This window comes from Aotus nancymaae, unplaced genomic scaffold (assembly GCF_030222135.1).
Source record: "Aotus nancymaae isolate 86718 unplaced genomic scaffold, 86718_ANA_hifiasm-v0.15.2.pri h1tg000028l, whole genome shotgun sequence".
Lineage (NCBI taxonomy): Eukaryota > Metazoa > Chordata > Mammalia > Primates > Aotidae > Aotus > Aotus nancymaae.
Genome location: NW_026988441.1, coordinates 35,171,528 through 35,190,416, shown reverse-complemented (window position 1 = coordinate 35,190,416; position 18,889 = coordinate 35,171,528). Strand labels below are relative to the sequence as shown.

Sequence of the window (18,889 nt, the reverse complement as noted above, 5' to 3'; positions counted from 1 at the left end):
ACAATGTGCTCTCATTGTGCTGGTGAATACCCACTTGTACTCCAGCATGAGCAACACAACACTATGTCTCTAAAAAAAATAAAAACCAACATTAACCAGAGTTTGGAAGAAGTTAATTCCAACTTTCACAGGTGACTCTCAGGGGTTCAAGTCCTCAGTAGAAAAAGTAACTATGGATGTAATGGAAAAAAGAGAACTAGAATTAGAAGTGGGGCCTGAAGATGTGAAAGAATTGTTTCAATCTCATGAAAAAGCTTGACTAGATGAGGGGTTGCTTTCACAGATGAGCAAAGAAAGTGGTTTCCTGAAATGAAATCTACTCCTGGTGAAGATGCTGTGAATGTTGCTGAAACCACAACAGACTTAGAATATTACATAAACTTAGCTGATCAAGCAGTGGCGAAGTTTGAGAGGATTAGTCCAATTCCAAAAGAAGTACCACTATGTGTTAAATGTTATCAAACAGCATCACAGGGTACAAACAAGTTTTTCATGAAATGAAGAGTCAATCAATGCAGCAAACTTCACTGCTGTCTTTAAATAAGAAACTGCCACAGCCACCCTGACAACAGCCATCAACGCTGAGGCAAGACCCACCACAAGCAAAAAGATTATAGGTCGCCAAAGTCTCAGATGATCATTAGTATTTTTGGCACTAAAGTATCTTAAACTAAGGTACTTTACTTAGACGTAACACAACTATACACAAGAGACTACCGTATGATGTAAACCTAACTTATATGCACTGAGAAACCAAAACATTTGTATGATTCATATTATTGCGACGGTCTGGAACCAAACCTGCAGTATCTTCTGGGCATGTCTGCATCTTGTATCAATAGGATCTCTCTCCATTGCAACATCTTATATACTTAGAAAGACCTAAGGAAATAATAAGGGTATTTCCTACATTGTATGTCCCAGGGTGAATTCTCAAAATGTTTGTGACTACAATCCAATAGCTTAAGAATGTGTATTGCCAGGCGCGGTGGCTCAAGCCTGTAATCCCAGCACTTTGGGAGGCCGAGGCGGGTGGATAAGAGATCGAGACCATCCTGGTCAACATGGTGAAACCCCGTCTCTACTAAAAATACAAAAAATTAGCTGGGCATGGTGGCATGTGCCTGTAATCCCAGCTACTCAGGAGGCTGAGGCAGGAGAATTGCCTGAACCCAGGAGGCGGAGGTTGCGGTGAGCCGAGATCGTGCCATTGCACTCCAGCCTGGGTAACAAGAGCGAAACTCCGTCTCAAAAAAAAAAAAAATAAAAAAATAAAAATGTGTATTAGCAATTATTTAAAAAAAAAAAAAAAAAAAGCCGGGCGTGGTGGCTCACACCTGTAATCCCAGCACTTTGGGGGGCTGAGGTGGGTGGATCACCCGAGGTCGGGAGTTCAAGACCAGCCTGACCAATATGGAGAAACCCCATCTCTTAAAAAAAAAAAAAAAAAGGTGGGCATACAGGCTCACGCCTGTAATCCCAGCTCTTTGGGAGGCCAAGGTGGGTGGATCATCTGAGGGAGATCAGCCTGACCAACATGGCGAAACCCCGTTTTTACTAAAAATACAAGAATTAGCTGGGCACGGTGGCAGGTGCCTGTAATCCTAGCTACTCGGGAGGCCGAGGCAGAATTGCTGGAACCCAGGAGGCAGAGATTACAGTGAGCCAAGATCATGCCATTGCACTCCAGTGACAAGAGCAAAACTCTGTCTCAAAAAAAAAAAAAAAAAAAAAAAAAACCAATGGTTCTCATTTATGGGGGACACAGAGTGTGAATTTTTTCATGTCTTCAAAGTGAATGGGAATAACTGAAGGCCTCTGCATATTCTTTGCACCAATAAGATTTCTCAACAGTGTGAATTCAAATGTGGTAATTATGGTATAAGAAATTCCTAAGATTTCCACATTCCTTACATTCAGAGTTTTCTTCTTCAGTGTGTTTTTAAATGTTTAGTAAGTAAATAAAATCTATTGTAGGCCTTCCCACATTCGTTACATATATAGGGTTTCTCTCCAGTGTGAATTCTAACGTGTTTCTGTAGGTGTGAAGAAGCACGAAAGGTTTTCCCACATTCCTTACATATATACGGTTTCTCTCCAGTGTGAGTTCTTATATGTTCGATGAGTTGCGAAGATGTAGCAAAGGCTTTCCCACAGTCCTTACATTCAAAGGGCTTCTCTCCGGTATGGATTTTTACATGATTATGTAAGCTTGAGGAAACAGTGAATGCTTTCCCACAGTCCTTACATTTATAGGGTTTTATTCCAGTGTGAATTCTAAAGTGATTCTTAAGGCATGAAGAGCTTCTAAAGGATTTTCCACATACCTTACATTCAAAGGGCTTCTCCTCTGTGTGAGTTTTAAAATGTTCAGTTAGTAGATAAAACCTATTGTAGGCTTTCCCACATTCGTTACATTCATAGGGCTTCTCTCCAGTGTGTATTCGTACATGTTTAGTAAGGCCTGAGCGCCCAGCGAAGGCTCTTCCACATTCCTTACATTGATAGGGTTTTTCTCCAGTATGAATTCTTACATGTTCAACTAGGTGTGAAGAAACAGTGAAGCATTTCCCACATTCTTTACATTCATAGGGTTTCTCCCCAGTATGGGTTCGCATGTGACTATTAAGATATGAAGAATACCTAAAGAATTTTCCACATTCCTTACATTCGTAGGGTTTTTCTACAGTACGCATTTGAACAGACACAGCATGGCTTGTGGAGTAAGTAAAAGCTCTCCCACATTGCTTCTGCTCATAGAGATTTTCTCCACTGTGAGTTATCCTATTTGGCTGAAGATGTGACTGATCAACAAAGGCTTCCTCACAGTCGCTGTATTCAAAGGATTTGTCTCCTATCCACGTTCTCTGGTGAACATTTGGTGGCAGACTGAAGGCTTTTCTACACTGATTCAACACAGAAAGTGTCTCTCCAGTAGGGGCACTGTTGTGGAACATGGGAAAGTTTTCTCCATACTGGTCACAGTCATAAGTGTCCCCTGTATTTTCAGTTTCCACGTGTGCATTAAGGCATGAGTGTTCACTAAAGATTTCTCCATTTTCCATAAAGTCACAGAGTTCCCCTCCATTGTAGATTTCAGCCTGTTAGTAAAGAGATGAATGATGATTAAAGGATTTTTCAGACTTATCAATAAATTCTACTCATCTGAAATCAGATACTTTATTGTAATTTTTGCCATTTTCATTACATGCATACGGTTTGCTGCCCCATGGAGCTTTTACAAGTTGAATGAAGAAAACCTGCTGGCAAGAACCTTGTGCCATTTGCTCTAAGAACCTTGAAATAATTCCTGTATATTTTCATGAAATTGTTTTTATAATTTCGCTATCTAGCTACATATGTGATAATTTGTGAGAATACTGAAGCACCAAGTTTTAAGATAGGATTAGGGTATTCCCAAATTCATTATGTTTAGAGTATCCCTCTAGACCAGAGGTCCCTAACCTTTTTGGCACCAGGGACCAGTTTCGTAGAAGAAAATTGTTCTACAAACAGGGGTGGAATGGGGGTAGGATAGGAATGGTTTCAGCATGATTCAAGCACAGTACATTTACTGTGACTTTATTTCTATTATTATTACATAATATATGATGAAATAATTATACAATTCCCCATAATGTAGAATCAGCAGGAGGCCTGAGCTTGTTTTCCTGCAACCAGACAGTCCTATCTAGGTGATGGGAGACAGTGACAGATCATAAGGCTCATAAGGAGCACACGATCTAGAACCCTAGCATGGGCAGTTCACAATAAGGTCTGTGCTATGAGAATCTAATGCTACGACTGATCTGACGGGATGAGCTCAGGCAGTAATACGAGTGATGGGTAATGGCTATAAACACAGATGAAGCTTTGTTCACTCACCGCTCACTTCCCGTTGTGCAGCCCAGTTCCCAACAGTTCCTAACCAGTACCAGTGGGGAACCTTGCTCTAGAGACATAACTCCTGCTCGGGTAAATGCTACTGCTCTCAAATAGCTCTAATTTTTGCCGATATTTTATAATGGAATTCCCAATCTTTTTTGAGTGTGACAAATAAGAAATCTTAATCTTACCATTTGTATGCCGTAGGATGTTTCGTTAAGCCAAAAAACAGGTGTTGCAGTGCTGACGCTTTGGTTTTAACTTGTCATTCTGAAGTAAAACAGAAAAAAAAAAGGGTCTGAGAACAAAATGGTAGGTTAAATAAGGAAAAATTAAAAAGCTCATTTATATTTTTCATATTCAGCACACTCAAAAAAATTAAACAAGCACAGATTTGAACAGTTTATCCATGACTGATATGGACCTCAATTAAGGACTTGGGAGTCTAAATTTAGTAATTTTTTTTTTTTTGTAATACAGAGTCTCACTCTGTCACCCAGGCTGGAGTGTAGTGGCGCGACCTCGGCTCACTGCAGCCTCTGCCTCCGAGTAGCGTGGATTACAGGTGCCCACCACCACGCCTGACGAATTTTTGTATTTTTAGTAGAAATAAAGTTTCTCCATGTTGGCCAGGCTGGCCTTGAACTCCTGACCTCAGGTGATCCACCCACCTCAGCCTCCCAAAGTGCTGGGATTACAGGTGTGAGGGTATGAGCCACCACGCCTGGCAATTAGTAATTTTTAAAACAATTTATTCTATAGAAATTAAATGAGATAGTGAACAGAAATAGTATTATTAGAGAAGGAAAGCAGAAACAATCTGGATAAAGAGCACACATTAAAATCATAAACAATAACAAAAAAGCAGAACATCTGCAAAATCATATGAAAGTCTGGGTTAGATGAAAAAGAGAGGAATATGGAAAGTTGAAGATTCCCTAAAACTTCCAAGTCCAAAGGCCCCATGTTCTGTGACAAAGTACATCTTTTAAATGTCTTCATTCTGCTTCCAAACACACTGAACTTCTCATTGACTAGGAATGTTCTTCACACTCACCTTGGAGAACTCCTATTGGCAATGTGCTCAACTTTTCCTCCTCCTCCTCCAGTCAAGACACAGACTGAGTGTGAACAGGTTCTGCGCAGACGGAAAGATACATCAATGGAAGAGGCTTATGCAAGAGATGACAAATCTATCCAAGAAAAAATAACTGTATTCCTAAAGAGAGCAGTGAAGCTATTTTAAAAGAGCTCAAATTTCATATATCTCATATTTGTGCCCTGAGGAGACTGGTTATCTCTGACCCAATACCCACCATTCAGGCTTAAATACATGTTTAAAAACCAGTAAAGAGTGGGCACAGTGGCTAAGACCTGTAATCCCAGCTCTTTGTATGATTTTAAAAATCACCTGAGCCTGGGGAGGTTGAAACTGCAATGAGCCATGATTGCGCCACTGTACTCCAGCCTATGAGACAGAGTGAGACCATGTCTCCAAAAACATAAAATAAAAACCATTAAAACTTTTATTCAAACAGGAAATAATGCAAGTGCAAAGACACAGTCTTACTCTGTTACCCAGGTGGAGGGCAATGGTGCAATCTCAGCTCACTGTAACTTCTACCTCCCAGGTCGAAGCGATTCTCCCACCTCAGCCTCCCAAGCAGCTGGGAGTTCAGGCAGCTGATATCATGCCTGGCTAAATGTTTTTTTAGTAGAGATGGGGTTTCACTATGTTGGCCAGGCTGGTCTTGAACTCCTGACCTCAGGTGATCCACCCACCTTGGCTTCCCAAAGTGTTGGAATTACAGGCATGAGCTACCACGCCCAGCTGAGATCATTATTTTTTTTGACAGTGTTGTCAGAAGTTTGAATATTGTGTCTTTTGGAGCTTTTTTCATATTATAGTATTACATCTTTCTCTTTTTTTTTTTCTTTTTTTGAGACAAATTTTTGCTCTGTCATAGGCTGGAGTGCAGTGGCACAATCTTACCTCACTGCAACCTCTGCTGCCACCCGCCCTGGTTCAGACGATACAAAAACTAGCCGGGCGTGGCGGCACGTGCCTGTAGTCCTAACTACTCAGGAGGCTGCGGCTGCAATGAGCCGAGATCATGCTACTGCACTTCAGCCTCACCAAATCAACTATCAAGGACAGTGGAAATGTATCAGTAATCAGAATGTCCTGACCTACAGAGATGTGTGGTGGTGGCTAACTAATCGTGCTATCCCTAGAAATGAAACAGAGTGAGACTGTCTCAAAAAAAAAGAAAGAAGGGGCCGGGCACGGTGGCTCACGCCTGTAATCCCAGCGCTTTGGGAGGCTGAGGCGGGTGGATCACAAGGTCAAGAGATCAAGACCATCCTGGTCAACATGGTGAAACCCAGTCTCTACTAAAAATATAAAAATTAGCTGGGCATGGTGGCACATGCCTGTAGTCCCAGCTAGTCGGGAGGCCAAGGCAGAAGAATCGCTTGAACCCAGGAGGCAGAGGTAGCAGTGAGCCAAGACTGCATCACTGCACTCCATCCAGCCTGATGACAGAGTAAGATTTTGTCTCAAAAAAAAAAAAAAGTCTGATGTAGCCAAAAACTCGAGTTATCCCAGTGGAGAATCATGACCTCTCACTCAATTACCACACCTAAATCATCCACAAATCATGAACTTAGGCGATCATTCCAATTACAGCCAACTTTCAAAATGTAATGTCTACCAGAACACATCAACATAATTCCTGTCACTTGGTATTCCTGTCACAGGTACTGACACAGCTCATGTCTTTCCCCCATACCAATTTGAAAGAGCCAAGACTCAGTTACCTTTTACCTGGCAGGACCAACAATGTATCTTCACAGCACTGCCCCCAGCCTGTGTCGGTTTTCCGGGTCTCTGGGCCTCCCAGAGATAATGACGTTCCATGAAACACCACACTGGTACACTATGCTGACACCACTATACTGATCATATGCAGTAAGTAGGAAGTAGAAAATACATTTTGAAAAATTAGAGACAGGGTCTTACTCTGCCACCCAGGCTGGATTACAGTGGTGTGATCATAGGTTCACTGCAACCTCAAACTCCTGGCCTCAAGCAATCTTCCTGTGTCGGCCTCCCAAGTATGTGGGACTGCAGGCACATACTACCACGCCTGGCTAATAATTTTTTTTTTCCTCTATAGACATGAGGTTTCACTATGTTGACCAAGCTAATTTCAAACACCTGGCCTCAAGCAATCCTCCCACTTCAGCCTCCCAGTGTTAGGATTACAGGCAATGAACCACTGTGCCCTAACTGAAAATACCTTAGACAACTTTATTAGAAACGTGCAGCATTTATGATTCCAAAATGGCAGTACAGAAGCAAGCTGGTTTCACTCCCCTTCCAGAAAACCAAAACCAAATACACACCGTGAAAATTATTACCAGCAATATCCTTGATTTCAAATATAAAAATGAGGCAGTTTCTGGGGCTACAAAGAAGTGAAAAAACTCCAGAGAGATATTAAGAGAATCAAATTTCCTTATCAACGACACCCTTCTCCTTAATCTGTCCAACACCAAGAATGTGGAAAATTTCCACCGATTCAGTTTCTACACTGGAAAAAGTTGAGATCAAGGTAGACAACCATCTTCTCCATCACCCTGGGTTCCCTGGTAAAAGATCAGTCCCTCCCTGTCTCAACCCACAGAAAGATCACAAGTGCCTGAAGGACAATACCCTGAGGACAACCAGGTACTTAAAAAAAAAAAAAAAGGAGGCAAGACTCCCATCCCCAGCCCTGGAAACTCTGTTTTATAACCTGGCCAAAGGAGAAGGTAAATCAGAGCAGCCGTTCAGGCTGTTCAGGACGACTACGCTGTAGGGGCATGCTACACAAGCCCCTGGGCATGAACACACAGCCAGCCTTTCCCCATTGCTGGGATATGCCCTTTGGAACTCCCCCATTCTGGATGGGCAGTATTCTTTTTTTTTTTTTTAACGGTGTTATCACTCTGTCTCCTAGATTGGAGTCCAGTGGTGCGATCTCAGCTCCCTGCAAACTCTGCCTACCGTGTTCAAGTGATTCTCCTGCCTTAGCCTCCCCAGTAGCTAGGACTACAGGCACCCGTCACCATGCCCAACTAATTTTTTTGTATTTTTTAGTAGAGACAGGGTTTCTCCATGTTGGCCAGGCTGGTCTTGAACTCCTGACCTCAGGTGATCCTCCTGTCTCAGCCTCCCAAAATGCTAGGATTACAGGCATGAGCCACAGCACCTGGCCTGGGCAGTATTCTTGATTGTTTGCTAGAGAAGAGGGAAACGTGAGTTTAAGATTCCATTTAGTGCTGAAAAGGAGGCAGTGACCTAGGGAAATTTTAAAGAAAGAAAATCACTTTGGGAGGCTGAGACAGACAGATCACTTGAGCTCAGAAGTTCAACACCAACCTGGGCAACACGATACAAACCCGTCTCTACTAAAAAGTACAAAAAGTAGCCAGGTGTGGTGGCACGCACCTTACCTACTAGGGAGGCTGAGGTGGAAGGACTGCTTGAGCCCTAGGAGTTAAAGGCTGCACTAAGTCATGATCACACCACTACCTGCACTCCATCCTGGTGATAGAGAGAGACCTTGTCTCAAAAAAAAAATAAAAACAAAAATAAATTATAAAGAATCTAAGTGGGGGCTGGGCACGGTGGCTCACGCCTGTAATCCCGGCACTTTGGGAGGCCGAAGCGGGTGGATCACGAGGTCAAGAGATCGAGACCATCCTGGTCAACATGGTGAAACCCCGTCTCTACTAAAAATACAAAAAATGAGCTGGGCATGGTGGCGCGTGCCTGTACTCCCAGCTATTCAGGAGGCTGAGGCATGAGAATTGCCTGAACCCAGGAGGCAGAGGTTGCAGTGAGCCGAGATCGCGCCATTGCACTCCAGCCTGGGTAACAAAAGCGAAACTCTGTCTCCAAAAAAAAAAAAAAGAATCTAAGAAAACATACCCAATTATACCCAAAGACTGTAATAAATAACTAATCCTTCAATGCACAGACACAGATGTACATCTACAAGAAACAACAGTATATGGGGAACCACAACCTCCCCAAATGGACAAAAACAGGCATCAGTGACTGAACCTAATGAAATGACAATATGTGGGCTCTCTAAGAATTCAAAATACCAGTTGTAAGGAAATTCAGCGATCTCCAAGATAACACAGAAGAACATTTCAGAAATTTATCAGAAAAAAGTTTAGAAGACATTAATAACAACAAAGAGAAATCTTACAACTGAGAAACACGTATGTTCAATTTGAAAGTTCACAGTAGTCTCTCAATAGCAAAATGGATCAGAATAATCAGTGAGCTTGAAGAGAGGCTATCTGAAAATAAAGCCAGAGAAGAATGAAAAGGAACTAAATTTGTCTGCAAGACACAGAAAATTACTTGAAAGACCAAACGTAGGGATCACTGGTGTTCAAGAGAAAATGGAGCAAGTGCAAGGGGTAAGCTTTGAAAGCTTATTCAAAAAATAACAAAAAAGTTTCCAAAAACTGAGAAAAATTATAAATATCCAGGTACATGAAGGTAAGAGGACACCAAACAGATTCAACTCAAGTAAGACTACTACAAAGGAAAAAAAAAAAAAGACTACTACAAAGCATACAATAATCAGACTCTCAAAGGTCAAGGACAAAGACAGGACCCTAAAAGCAGTAACAGAAAAGAAGTAAATAACATACAAAGGACCCCAACTGGTCTGGCAACAGGATTTCTCAACGGAAAACATACAGACCAGAGGGAGTAGGATGACATTTTCTTTCTTTCTTTTTTTGTGAGACAGGGTCTGACTCTGTTGCCCAGGCTGGAGTACAGTGGCATAATCATGGCTCAATGCAGCCTTGATCTCCCAGGCTCAAGCCCTACTCCCACATAAGCCACACAAGTAACTGGTACTACAAATGTGCACCACCATGTCTGGCTAATCTTTCTATTTTTTTGTAGAGATGGGGTTTCACCATGTTGCCCAGGCTGGTTTCAAACTCCTGAGCTCAAGCAATCCACTCACCTCAACCTCACAAAGTGCTGGAATTACAGGCATGGGTCACCTTGCCTGGCTATGGGATGAATTTTCAAAGTGCTGGAAGAAAAAAAAAAATTGACATCTAAGAATATCGAATTCAGCAAAGTTATCCTTCAAATATGAAAAAGAAATATTGGCCAGGTGCTGTGGCTCATGCTTGTAATCCTAGCTCTTTGGGAGGCCAAGGTGAGTGGATCACCTGAGATCAGGAGTTCGAGATAAGCCTGGCCAACATGACAAAACCCCATCTCTACTAAAAATAAAAAAATTAGCCGGACATGGTGGCAGGCACCTGTAATCCCAACGACTCAGGAGGCTGAGGCAAGAGAATCGCTTGAACCCAGGAGGCGGAGGTTGCAGTGAGCCGAGATCGCGTCACTACACTCCACCCTGGGGGACAAGAGGGAGACTTCGTCTGGAAAAAAAAAAAAAAAAAAAAATGTACAAATACAGAAGATCAATAAAACATAAAGTTGATTACTTGAAAAAAATTAACAAAATCGGCCGGGCGCGGTGGCTCAAGCCTGTAATCCCAGCACTTTGGGAGGCCGAGGCGGGTGGATCACGAGGTCAAGAGATCGAGACCATCCTGGTCAACATGGTGAAACCCCGTCTCTACTAATACAAAAAATTAGCTGGGCATGGTGGCGCGTGCCTGTAATCCCAGCTACTCAGGAGGCTGAGGCAGGAGAATTGCCTGAACCCAGGAGGCGGAGGTTGCGGTGAGCCGAGATCGCGCCATTGCACTCCAGCCTGGGTAACGAGCGAAACTCCGTCTCAAAAAAAAAAAAAAAAAAAAAAAAAAAAAATTAACAAAATCAACCTTTGGCTAGACTAAAAGAAAAAAAATGACCCAAATAAAATTAAAAAATGAAAAAGAAAACATGACAGAAACCACAGAAATACAACGAATCATTAGAAACTATTATGAAAAACTATATGCCTACAAATTGAAAAGCCTAGAAGAAATGGACAAATTCTTGGGCAATACGACCTACCAAGATTGAACCATGAAGAAACAGGAAACCTCAACATACCAATAACAAGATTGAAGCCATAACAAAATGTTTCCCATCAAAGAAAAGCCCAGGACCTCATGGCTTCACTGCTAAATTCTACCAAAAATTGAAAGAATACCAATACTACTCAAAGTCCCTAAAAAAAGATTAAAGAGGAGAGAGTATTTCCAGACTTAATCTACAGGGTGAACATCGCTATCATATGAAAACCAGACACGAGCACAACAACACCACTCCCGGCCAATATCGCTCATGAACACACCTGCAAACTTCTCATCAAAACACCAGCAAACCAAATCCAACACATCAAGAAAATCACTCACCACGATCAAGTGAAATTCATCCGAGAAATACAAAGATGGTTCAACATATGCAAATGAATAAATGTGACATACCAAAAACCATATGAGATTTCCATAGATGCTGAAAAGTCATTCAATAAAACTCAGTATCTTTTTGACAAAAGTCCTCAACAAACTGCATATAGAAGGAATATACCTCAAAATAATAAAGGCCATATATTGACAAACCCACACCCAACATTAGACTGAACAGGGAAAAACTGAAAGTCTTTCCTCTGAGATCCTGAACGGAACAAGGATGTCCACTTTTACTTTTATTCAACCTAATATTAGAAGTTCTGGCCAGAGCAATTAGGCAAGATAAGTAAAGGGCATCCTAAATAATAAAGAAGTCAAATTACCCTTGTCTACCAATGACATGACCTTTTTCTCCTTAGAAACAGGGTCTCCCTCTGTTGCCCATGCTAGAGTGTAGCTGTTATCATAGCTCACTGCAGCCTTGAATTCCTGGGCTCAACTGATACTCCTGCCTCAGCCTCCCAAGTAGCCAGAACCACAGGCACATGCGACAATGCTAATTTTTTTTAGAGATTGGGGGCAGGGGAACTTTAGGAGGCCTGCACTCCCGATCTCAAGTGATCCTCTTGCCTTGGCCTCTTAAAGTGCTGGGATTACAGGCATGACCCACCACGCTCAGCTGACATAATCTTACATTGAGAAAAACCTAAAGCCTCCAGCAAAAACCTGTTAGAACCGATAAACGAATTCAATAAAGGTGCATGACACAAAATCAAAATACAAAAATCAGTAGCATTTATATACGCCAACAGTGAACAATCTGAAAAAAGAAATCAAAGAAGAAATCCCATTTATAATAGCTGCAAAGACTATAAAATGCCAGCACCAGACATCATGACTCACGACTGTAATCCCAGAATTTTGAAAGGCTAAGGTGGGAAGATTGCTTGAGCCCAGCAGTTCAAGATCAGCCTGGGCAACATTTCAAGGCCCCTTCTCTATTTAAAAAAAAAAAAAAGAAAGAAAGAAAAAAATTAATCAGGCATGATGGCACACAGCTGTAGTCCCAGCTGCTCAAGAGGCTGAGGCAGGAGGATCCCTTGGGCCCAAGAGTTCAAAGCTGCCACATGAACTATGATTGCACCACTGTACTCAAACTTGGGCAAAAAAGTAAGACCCCACCTGAAAAAGATAAAATAAAAAGTAACCAAAAGTGTGAAGGAGCTATAAAGGAAAACCATAAAACACTGATGAAACAAACTGCAGAGGATACAGAAAAAAAAAAAACTAGAAGATATTCCATGCTCATGGTTTAGAAGAATATTGTTAAAAATGACAATACCCAAAGCAATTTACAATTAAGAGCAACCCTTGGCTGGGCAAGGCGGCTCAGGCCTGTAATCCCAGCACTTTGGGAGGCTGAGGCAGGCGGATCACAAGGTCAGGAGTTTGAGACCAGCCTGGCCGACATGGTGAAACCCTGTCTCTACCAAAAATACAAAAATTAGCCTGGCGTGGTGGTGGGCGCCTGTAGTCCCAGCTATTTGGGAGGCTGAGGCAGGAGAATCGCTTGAACCCAGGAGGTGGAGCTTGCAGTGAGGCGAAAACATGCCACTGCACTCCATCCAGCCTGAGTGACAGAGCGAGACTCTATCTAAAAAAAAAACCTCTAAAATTTACATGCAACCACAAAAGACCTCAAACAGCCAAAGAAATACTGACCAAAAAGAACAAAGCTGAAAGCATCACACTGCCTGACTTCAAAACAGACTACAAATCTATCATAACCAGATCAGGAGGGTACCGACATAAACACAAACACATAGATGAATGGAAGAGAACACAGAACATAAATATAAAGCTACACATTCACAGACAGCTCATTTTCAACAAAGGCATCAAAAGGATACAATGGGAAAACAACAGTCTTTTCAATAAATGGTGCTGGGAAAACTGAATAACCATATGCAGAATGAAACTAGATGCCACCTCTCAGCATATACAAAAATAAAGTCAAAACAGATTAAAGACTCACGTCTAACACTTGAAACTATAAAACTACTTAGAGGAAGACGCTGGGAAACAATCCAGGACATTGGTCTGGGTAAAGATTTCTTGGGTTAAGACCTCAACAGCATAGACAACAAGAGCAAAAATAAACACAAGAGATCACATCAAGCTAAAAAGCTTCTCCACAGCAAAAAAAAAAAAAAAAATCAACGAAGTGCAGTCACTCTACAGTATGGGGGAAAATATTTACAAACTATCCACCTGACACAGGATTGATAATCAGAATATATAAGGAACTCAAACAACTTGATAGCAAAAAAAATCGGCAAAGGGTCAGAATAGATGTTTCAAAAAAGAAAAAGACATATGCCGGTCGCGGTGGCTCACGCCTGTAATCCCAGCACTTTGGGAGGCCGAAGCAGGTGGATCACCTGAGGTTGGGAGTTGGAGACCGGTCTGACCAACATAGAGAAACTCAGCCTCTACTAAAAATACAAAATTAGCCAGACGTGGTGGCACATGCCTGTAATCTCAGCTACTCATAAGGCAGAGGCAGGAGAATCACTTGAACTTGGGAGGCGGAGGTTGCAGTGAGCCAAGACTGCGCCATTGCACTCCAGCCTGGGCAACAAGAGCGAAACTCTGTCTCAACAAAAAAACAAAGACATACAAAAGGCCAACAGGTACATGAAAAAAAAGTGCTCAACATCATTAATCATCAGAGAAATACAAATATCACATAATCGCAATGAGGTATCATCTCATCTCATTTAGAGTGGCTTTTTTAAAAATTTACTTTTATTTTTTTCAAGACGGGGTTTCACTATGTTGTTGGTCAGGCTGGTCATGAACTCCCGACCTCAGGTGATCCACCCGCCTTGGCCTCCAAAGTGCTTGGATTACAGGCATGAGCCACCACGCCCGGCCTTAGAGTGGCTTTTATAAAAGACAGGGAATCACAAATGCTGATGAGAATGTGGTGAAAAGAAAATCCTTGCTGGGCGCGGTGGCTCACGCCTGTAATCCCAGCACTTTCGGAGGCCGAGGCGGGTGGATCACGAGGTCAAGAGATCGAGACCATCCTGGTCAACATGGTGAAACCCTGTCTCTACTAAAAATATAAAAAATTAGCTGGGTATGGTGGCGCGCGCCTGTTATCCCAGCTACTCAGGAAGCTGAGGCAGGAGAATTGCCTGAACCCAGGAGGTAGAGGTTGTAGTGAGCCGAGATCGCGCCATTGCACTCCAGCCTGGGTAACAAGAGTGAAACTCTGTCTCAAAAAAAAAAAAAAAACGGAAATCCTTCTACGCAGTTGGTGGGAATGTAAATTAGTACAGCCACTACAGAGAACAATATGCAGGTGCGGTGGCTCACGCCTGTAACCCCAAAACGTGAGGCTTCCGTGGGAGGATCACTAAGCCCACGAGTTCGAGAACAGCCTGGGGAACACAGCAAGACCTATCTGCACACACATACCAGTCAGGCGCAGTGGCTCACGTCTGTAATCCCAACACTTTGGGAGGTCGAGGCATGCAGATCACTTGAGGTCAGGAGTTCGAGACCAGTCTGGCCAAAATGGTGAAACCCTCCTCTCTAGGAAAAATACAAAAATTAGCTGGATGTTCTTGCTTGAACCCAGGTGGTAGAGGTTGCATTCCAGCCTGGGAGACTCCATCCCCCAAAAAAAGAGAGAAGTTGATTGATGGGTAAAACATACAGTTAGAAGAAATAGGAACTGGTGTTCAATACGTCAGTAGGTTGACTACAGTTAACACTCATCTACTGTACATTTTAAAACAGCTAACAGAATAACTTGATGTTCTTTAAGACAAGATAAACATTTAAGGTGATGGATATCTCACTCTGATTTGATTATATGAATGTATCAGATTATCACATGCACTCTAAAAATATGTACATCTATTATGAATCAAAAAATTTTTTTGGATTGTAAAATAAGAGGTGGGACATTCTGGGGCCACCGTGTCTGTGGGTAAATATATTCCCTTGTCTGGATCATGTAAAGACATCCCCTCCGAGATGTCATTCCAAGTCACTGCAACTAATACCACCTACCACTAATAAGGAGCAATGAACCACTAATAAGGAGCAATGAACCACTAATAAGGAGCAATGGGCCTTGATTATGCCACTACTCTCCAGCCTGAGTGATCCTGCAAGACTCTGTCTCAAAAATGAAAGAAAAAAAACCCACTATGGAGGTTTCTCAAAAAACTAAAAATGTAACTACCAATAGAAATACCATCAGTAGGCCTCCTGAATTTTGGAGGCAACATTTACATTTGCATGTGCTTTTACGCCCCACACACTTGCCTGTAGGGATTTTAGTTTCAACTGTACACCAGAGCAATTTCAGGCTGCAGTGCAGGCTTCCCAAGCATGGTCCATCTGATCCAGGAGACCCAATGATACTCAATGTGTCCATGTTAAATATCATGCTATTTATTGGAAGCCTCTGGCATGCACCAACAGAAGATACAGACTACAGCCCTCTGGTATTCCAGAGTCAATCCATGCCCTCTTGTGCAGATTAACTGTTTTTCTTTTGAGAAACAGGTTGTGGTTTGCCACTAGCACATGACAGAGAATGAACAACTAATCATGGAGCATGAAGTAACTAAGGCTCAACTGAGTAATTTGAGACTTTATGATTCCCAAAGCATTTTTCTATTTTTTCTAGAGACAAAGTTTTACCATATTGGCCAGGCTGGTCTCAACCTCCTGACCGCAGCCGTTATCAAACACAGGTTGTCAGCTTCTCCTCTGGACCCAATTACAAGTTTGTAGGAAATCGCATGAAATAAAGGAATACTCAAACACATCATGAGAATCTAATCAGAAATATCTGATTGCATGACTTTCTAAGAGAGTAAGTGTGACTCTCCAAAAGTCCATATAACAGACAATGATAACTGTTCTAGGTTTATGCTCAATTTACACTCAAATTGTTCACCATAAGATGTACTTTACCTGCGGAGAAAGAAAAGCACAATGCTACTTAAAAAAAAAAAAATAAGGCCGGGCGCGGTGGCTCAAGCCTGTAATCCCAGCACTTTGGGAGGCCGAGGCGGGTGGATCACAAGGTCAAGAGATCGAGACCATCCTGGTCAACATAGTGAAACCCCGTCTCTACTAATACAAAAAATTAGCTGGGCATGGTGGCGCGTGCCTGTAATCCCAGCTACTCAGGAGGCTGAGGCAGGAGAATTGCCTGAACCCAGGAGGCGGAGGTTGCGGTGAGCCGAGATCGCGCCATTGCACTCCAGCCTGGGTATCAAGAGCGAAACTCCGTCTCAAAAAAAAAAAAATAAATAAATAAAAAAATAAATAAAAAAAAAAGCAAATGAGGCTGGGCACAGTGGCTCACTCCTGTAATTTCAGAACTTTGGAAGGCCAAGACAGGAGGATTACAAGGTCAGAAGTTGCAGACTAGCCTGGCCAATATGGTGAAACCCGGTCGCTACTAAAAATACAAACAAACAAACAATCAGCCAGGTGTGGTGGCGAGCGCCTATAGTCCCAGCTACTTGGGAAGCTGAGGCAGGTGAATTGCTTGAACACGGGAGGCAGAGTTTTCAGTGAGCCAAGATTGTGCCACTGCACTCCAGCCTGAGTGACAAAGTGAGACTCCATCTCAAATAAATAAATAAATAAATAAATAAATAAACCTACTAGACTGGGTGTGTTAAATGTTCAAGTTTTCCTTAGGATCAAATTTTTTGGGGAAAAAAAGTAAAAATTACAGTTAGTTCAAACATGCCGTTAATAAATTCTATAGGTACTAGATGTTTTATTATACTGATACTAGAATAATATTCTGATTCTAATAATAAATAATTCTAGCATTAGTGTAATAGACTCCACTCTTTCTTCCTGGAGGTCCCTGTTTTGAAGCTCTGTGGGGGAAGTACAGACCTAGGAACTTCAGATGAAGAGAACAGCTGAGTATTATTGCCTTTTTTTTTTTTTTGAGACGGAGTTTCACTCTTGTCACCCAAATCGGAATGCAGTGGAAGGATCTTAGCTCACTGAAAACTCCACCTTCCAGGTTCAAGAGATTCTCCTGCCTCAGCCTCTGGAGTAGCTGGGATTACAGGGGCCCTCCACCACACCCGGCTAATTTTTGTATTTTTAGTAGAGACAGGGTTTCACCATATTGGCCAAGCTGGTCTCAAACTCCTGACCTCAGGTGATCCACCCGCCTCGGCCTTCCAAAGTGCTTGGATCACAGGCGTGAGCCAGTGCGCCCGGCCTGCCTTTCTTTAGCAGAAAGGCTTGTGGCTAGTAACAACTGGAAAAAAAATAAAGTACAAGAAAATAAAAACAAAAAACTAAAGGTGGCCGCGGGCAGTAGCTCACGCCTGTAATCCCAGCACTCTGGGAGGCAGAGGCGGGAGGATCTCCTGTGGTCGAGTGTTGGGAGACCGGCCTGACCAACATGGAGAAGCTCCGTCTCTACCAAAAATACAAAAAATTAGGGCGTGGTGTTGCATTTGCATGCCTGTAATCCCAGCTACTCGGGAGGCTGAGGCAGGAGAATCGCTTGAACCCGGGAGGCGGGGGTTGCAGTGAGCCGATAGCAACCTTGCACTCCACCCTGGACGACAGAGGCGGAATCCGACTTAAAAAAAAAAAAAACAAACTAGGGGCTTACAGTCTACACGTGTTCATATTTACATACAGAAACAGGCACACCCTAAACAACTTTTTTCCATCTGAATGTAATGTGTCAAAAAATAAGTAAACGACATTAAGACAATCCCAGGTTCTCAGAAGAGACATTTTTTAGCAAATAAATGAAAGTCAGAGCCCTCTTGAAACCAATTTTCAGCCGGTGCTCACCAGGAACAAGCCGGAATCCCCAAGTAGGCGCGAGAGGACGCAGGGCCGAAGCCAACCTGACTGGAACGACAGAAATCCTTTTCCTTTCGGAAAGAAAAAAAATCACAAAGGCTGCTTTCTAGGCTTTTGAAGACGGGAGCACAGCGGATGAAAGCATTCCAGAAAACACCCTGCGGAGGCGGGACAAACACACTTCCCGACCCGGCTCCTGACCGAGACCGACGGAGCGTGCGGCCTCTCGGAACTGGCCGCGCCGGGAGGACCGACAGCCCCTGGAGACGCGAGTGAAACGGGCCGGATCCGAGAGGCGCCTGGGCGATCACGCCCAAACCTTACCTTACCGCCCCTCTGCTATCTCCGGGACCCCCAAGCAGGCGGAACTCACCACGGCCAACACGCACTTCACCACGATAAAGGCGAAATGGCACTGACCATGCGGAGCCAGCACCGAAAAAGATGGCGGTGGCGCGCTGACGTCACTTCCGCTTCGTGCTTTAGGCAGGGCGGGGCTCCTGGGCTGGAATTTCAGCCACGTAGGACCTGGTCGAACACAGAAGTTCTAGTTTCTTCCCGGGTGGGTGCGGACAGGCCCTTGGTTGGCTCAGGGACGGGGAATGCAGAAACAGGTCCAGAGAAAAAGGTGAGGTTAGAACCGGGCCTCTGGATGGAACTGTGGGCGAGAATTGGGGCGCGTACTCGGGGACGGTTTAGAGGTGGGACCCGGCCTAGCCCG

General features: G+C 43.1%; 1 protein-coding gene across 6 annotated transcripts; it reads right to left on the bottom strand.

Moving 5' to 3' along the window:
* Positions 1-1,437: 1,437 nt before the first annotated feature.
* ZNF121 (zinc finger protein 121) lies at positions 1,438-18,626 on the bottom strand. Of its 6 annotated transcripts, XM_012436110.3 has the most exons (5): positions 18,542-18,609; positions 18,157-18,239; positions 4,943-5,023; positions 4,077-4,155; positions 1,438-3,101 (listed from the first exon to the last, which is right to left on the bottom strand). In XM_012436110.3, exons 4-5 carry the CDS (start codon positions 4,077-4,079, stop codon positions 1,932-1,934), a joined length of 1,173 nt encoding a protein of 390 aa, XP_012291533.1. In that variant the 5' UTR covers positions 4,080-4,155; positions 4,943-5,023; positions 18,157-18,239; positions 18,542-18,609; the 3' UTR covers positions 1,438-1,931. The 6 variants fall into 6 exon arrangements, with proteins under 6 accessions (XP_012291533.1, XP_012291530.1, XP_012291535.1 ...); XM_012436107.3 differs by lacking the exon at positions 18,157-18,239 and having other exon boundaries at positions 18,542-18,626; XM_012436112.3 differs by lacking the exon at positions 18,157-18,239 and having other exon boundaries at positions 18,493-18,593.
* Between the last annotated feature and the right edge of the window lie 263 nt (positions 18,627-18,889).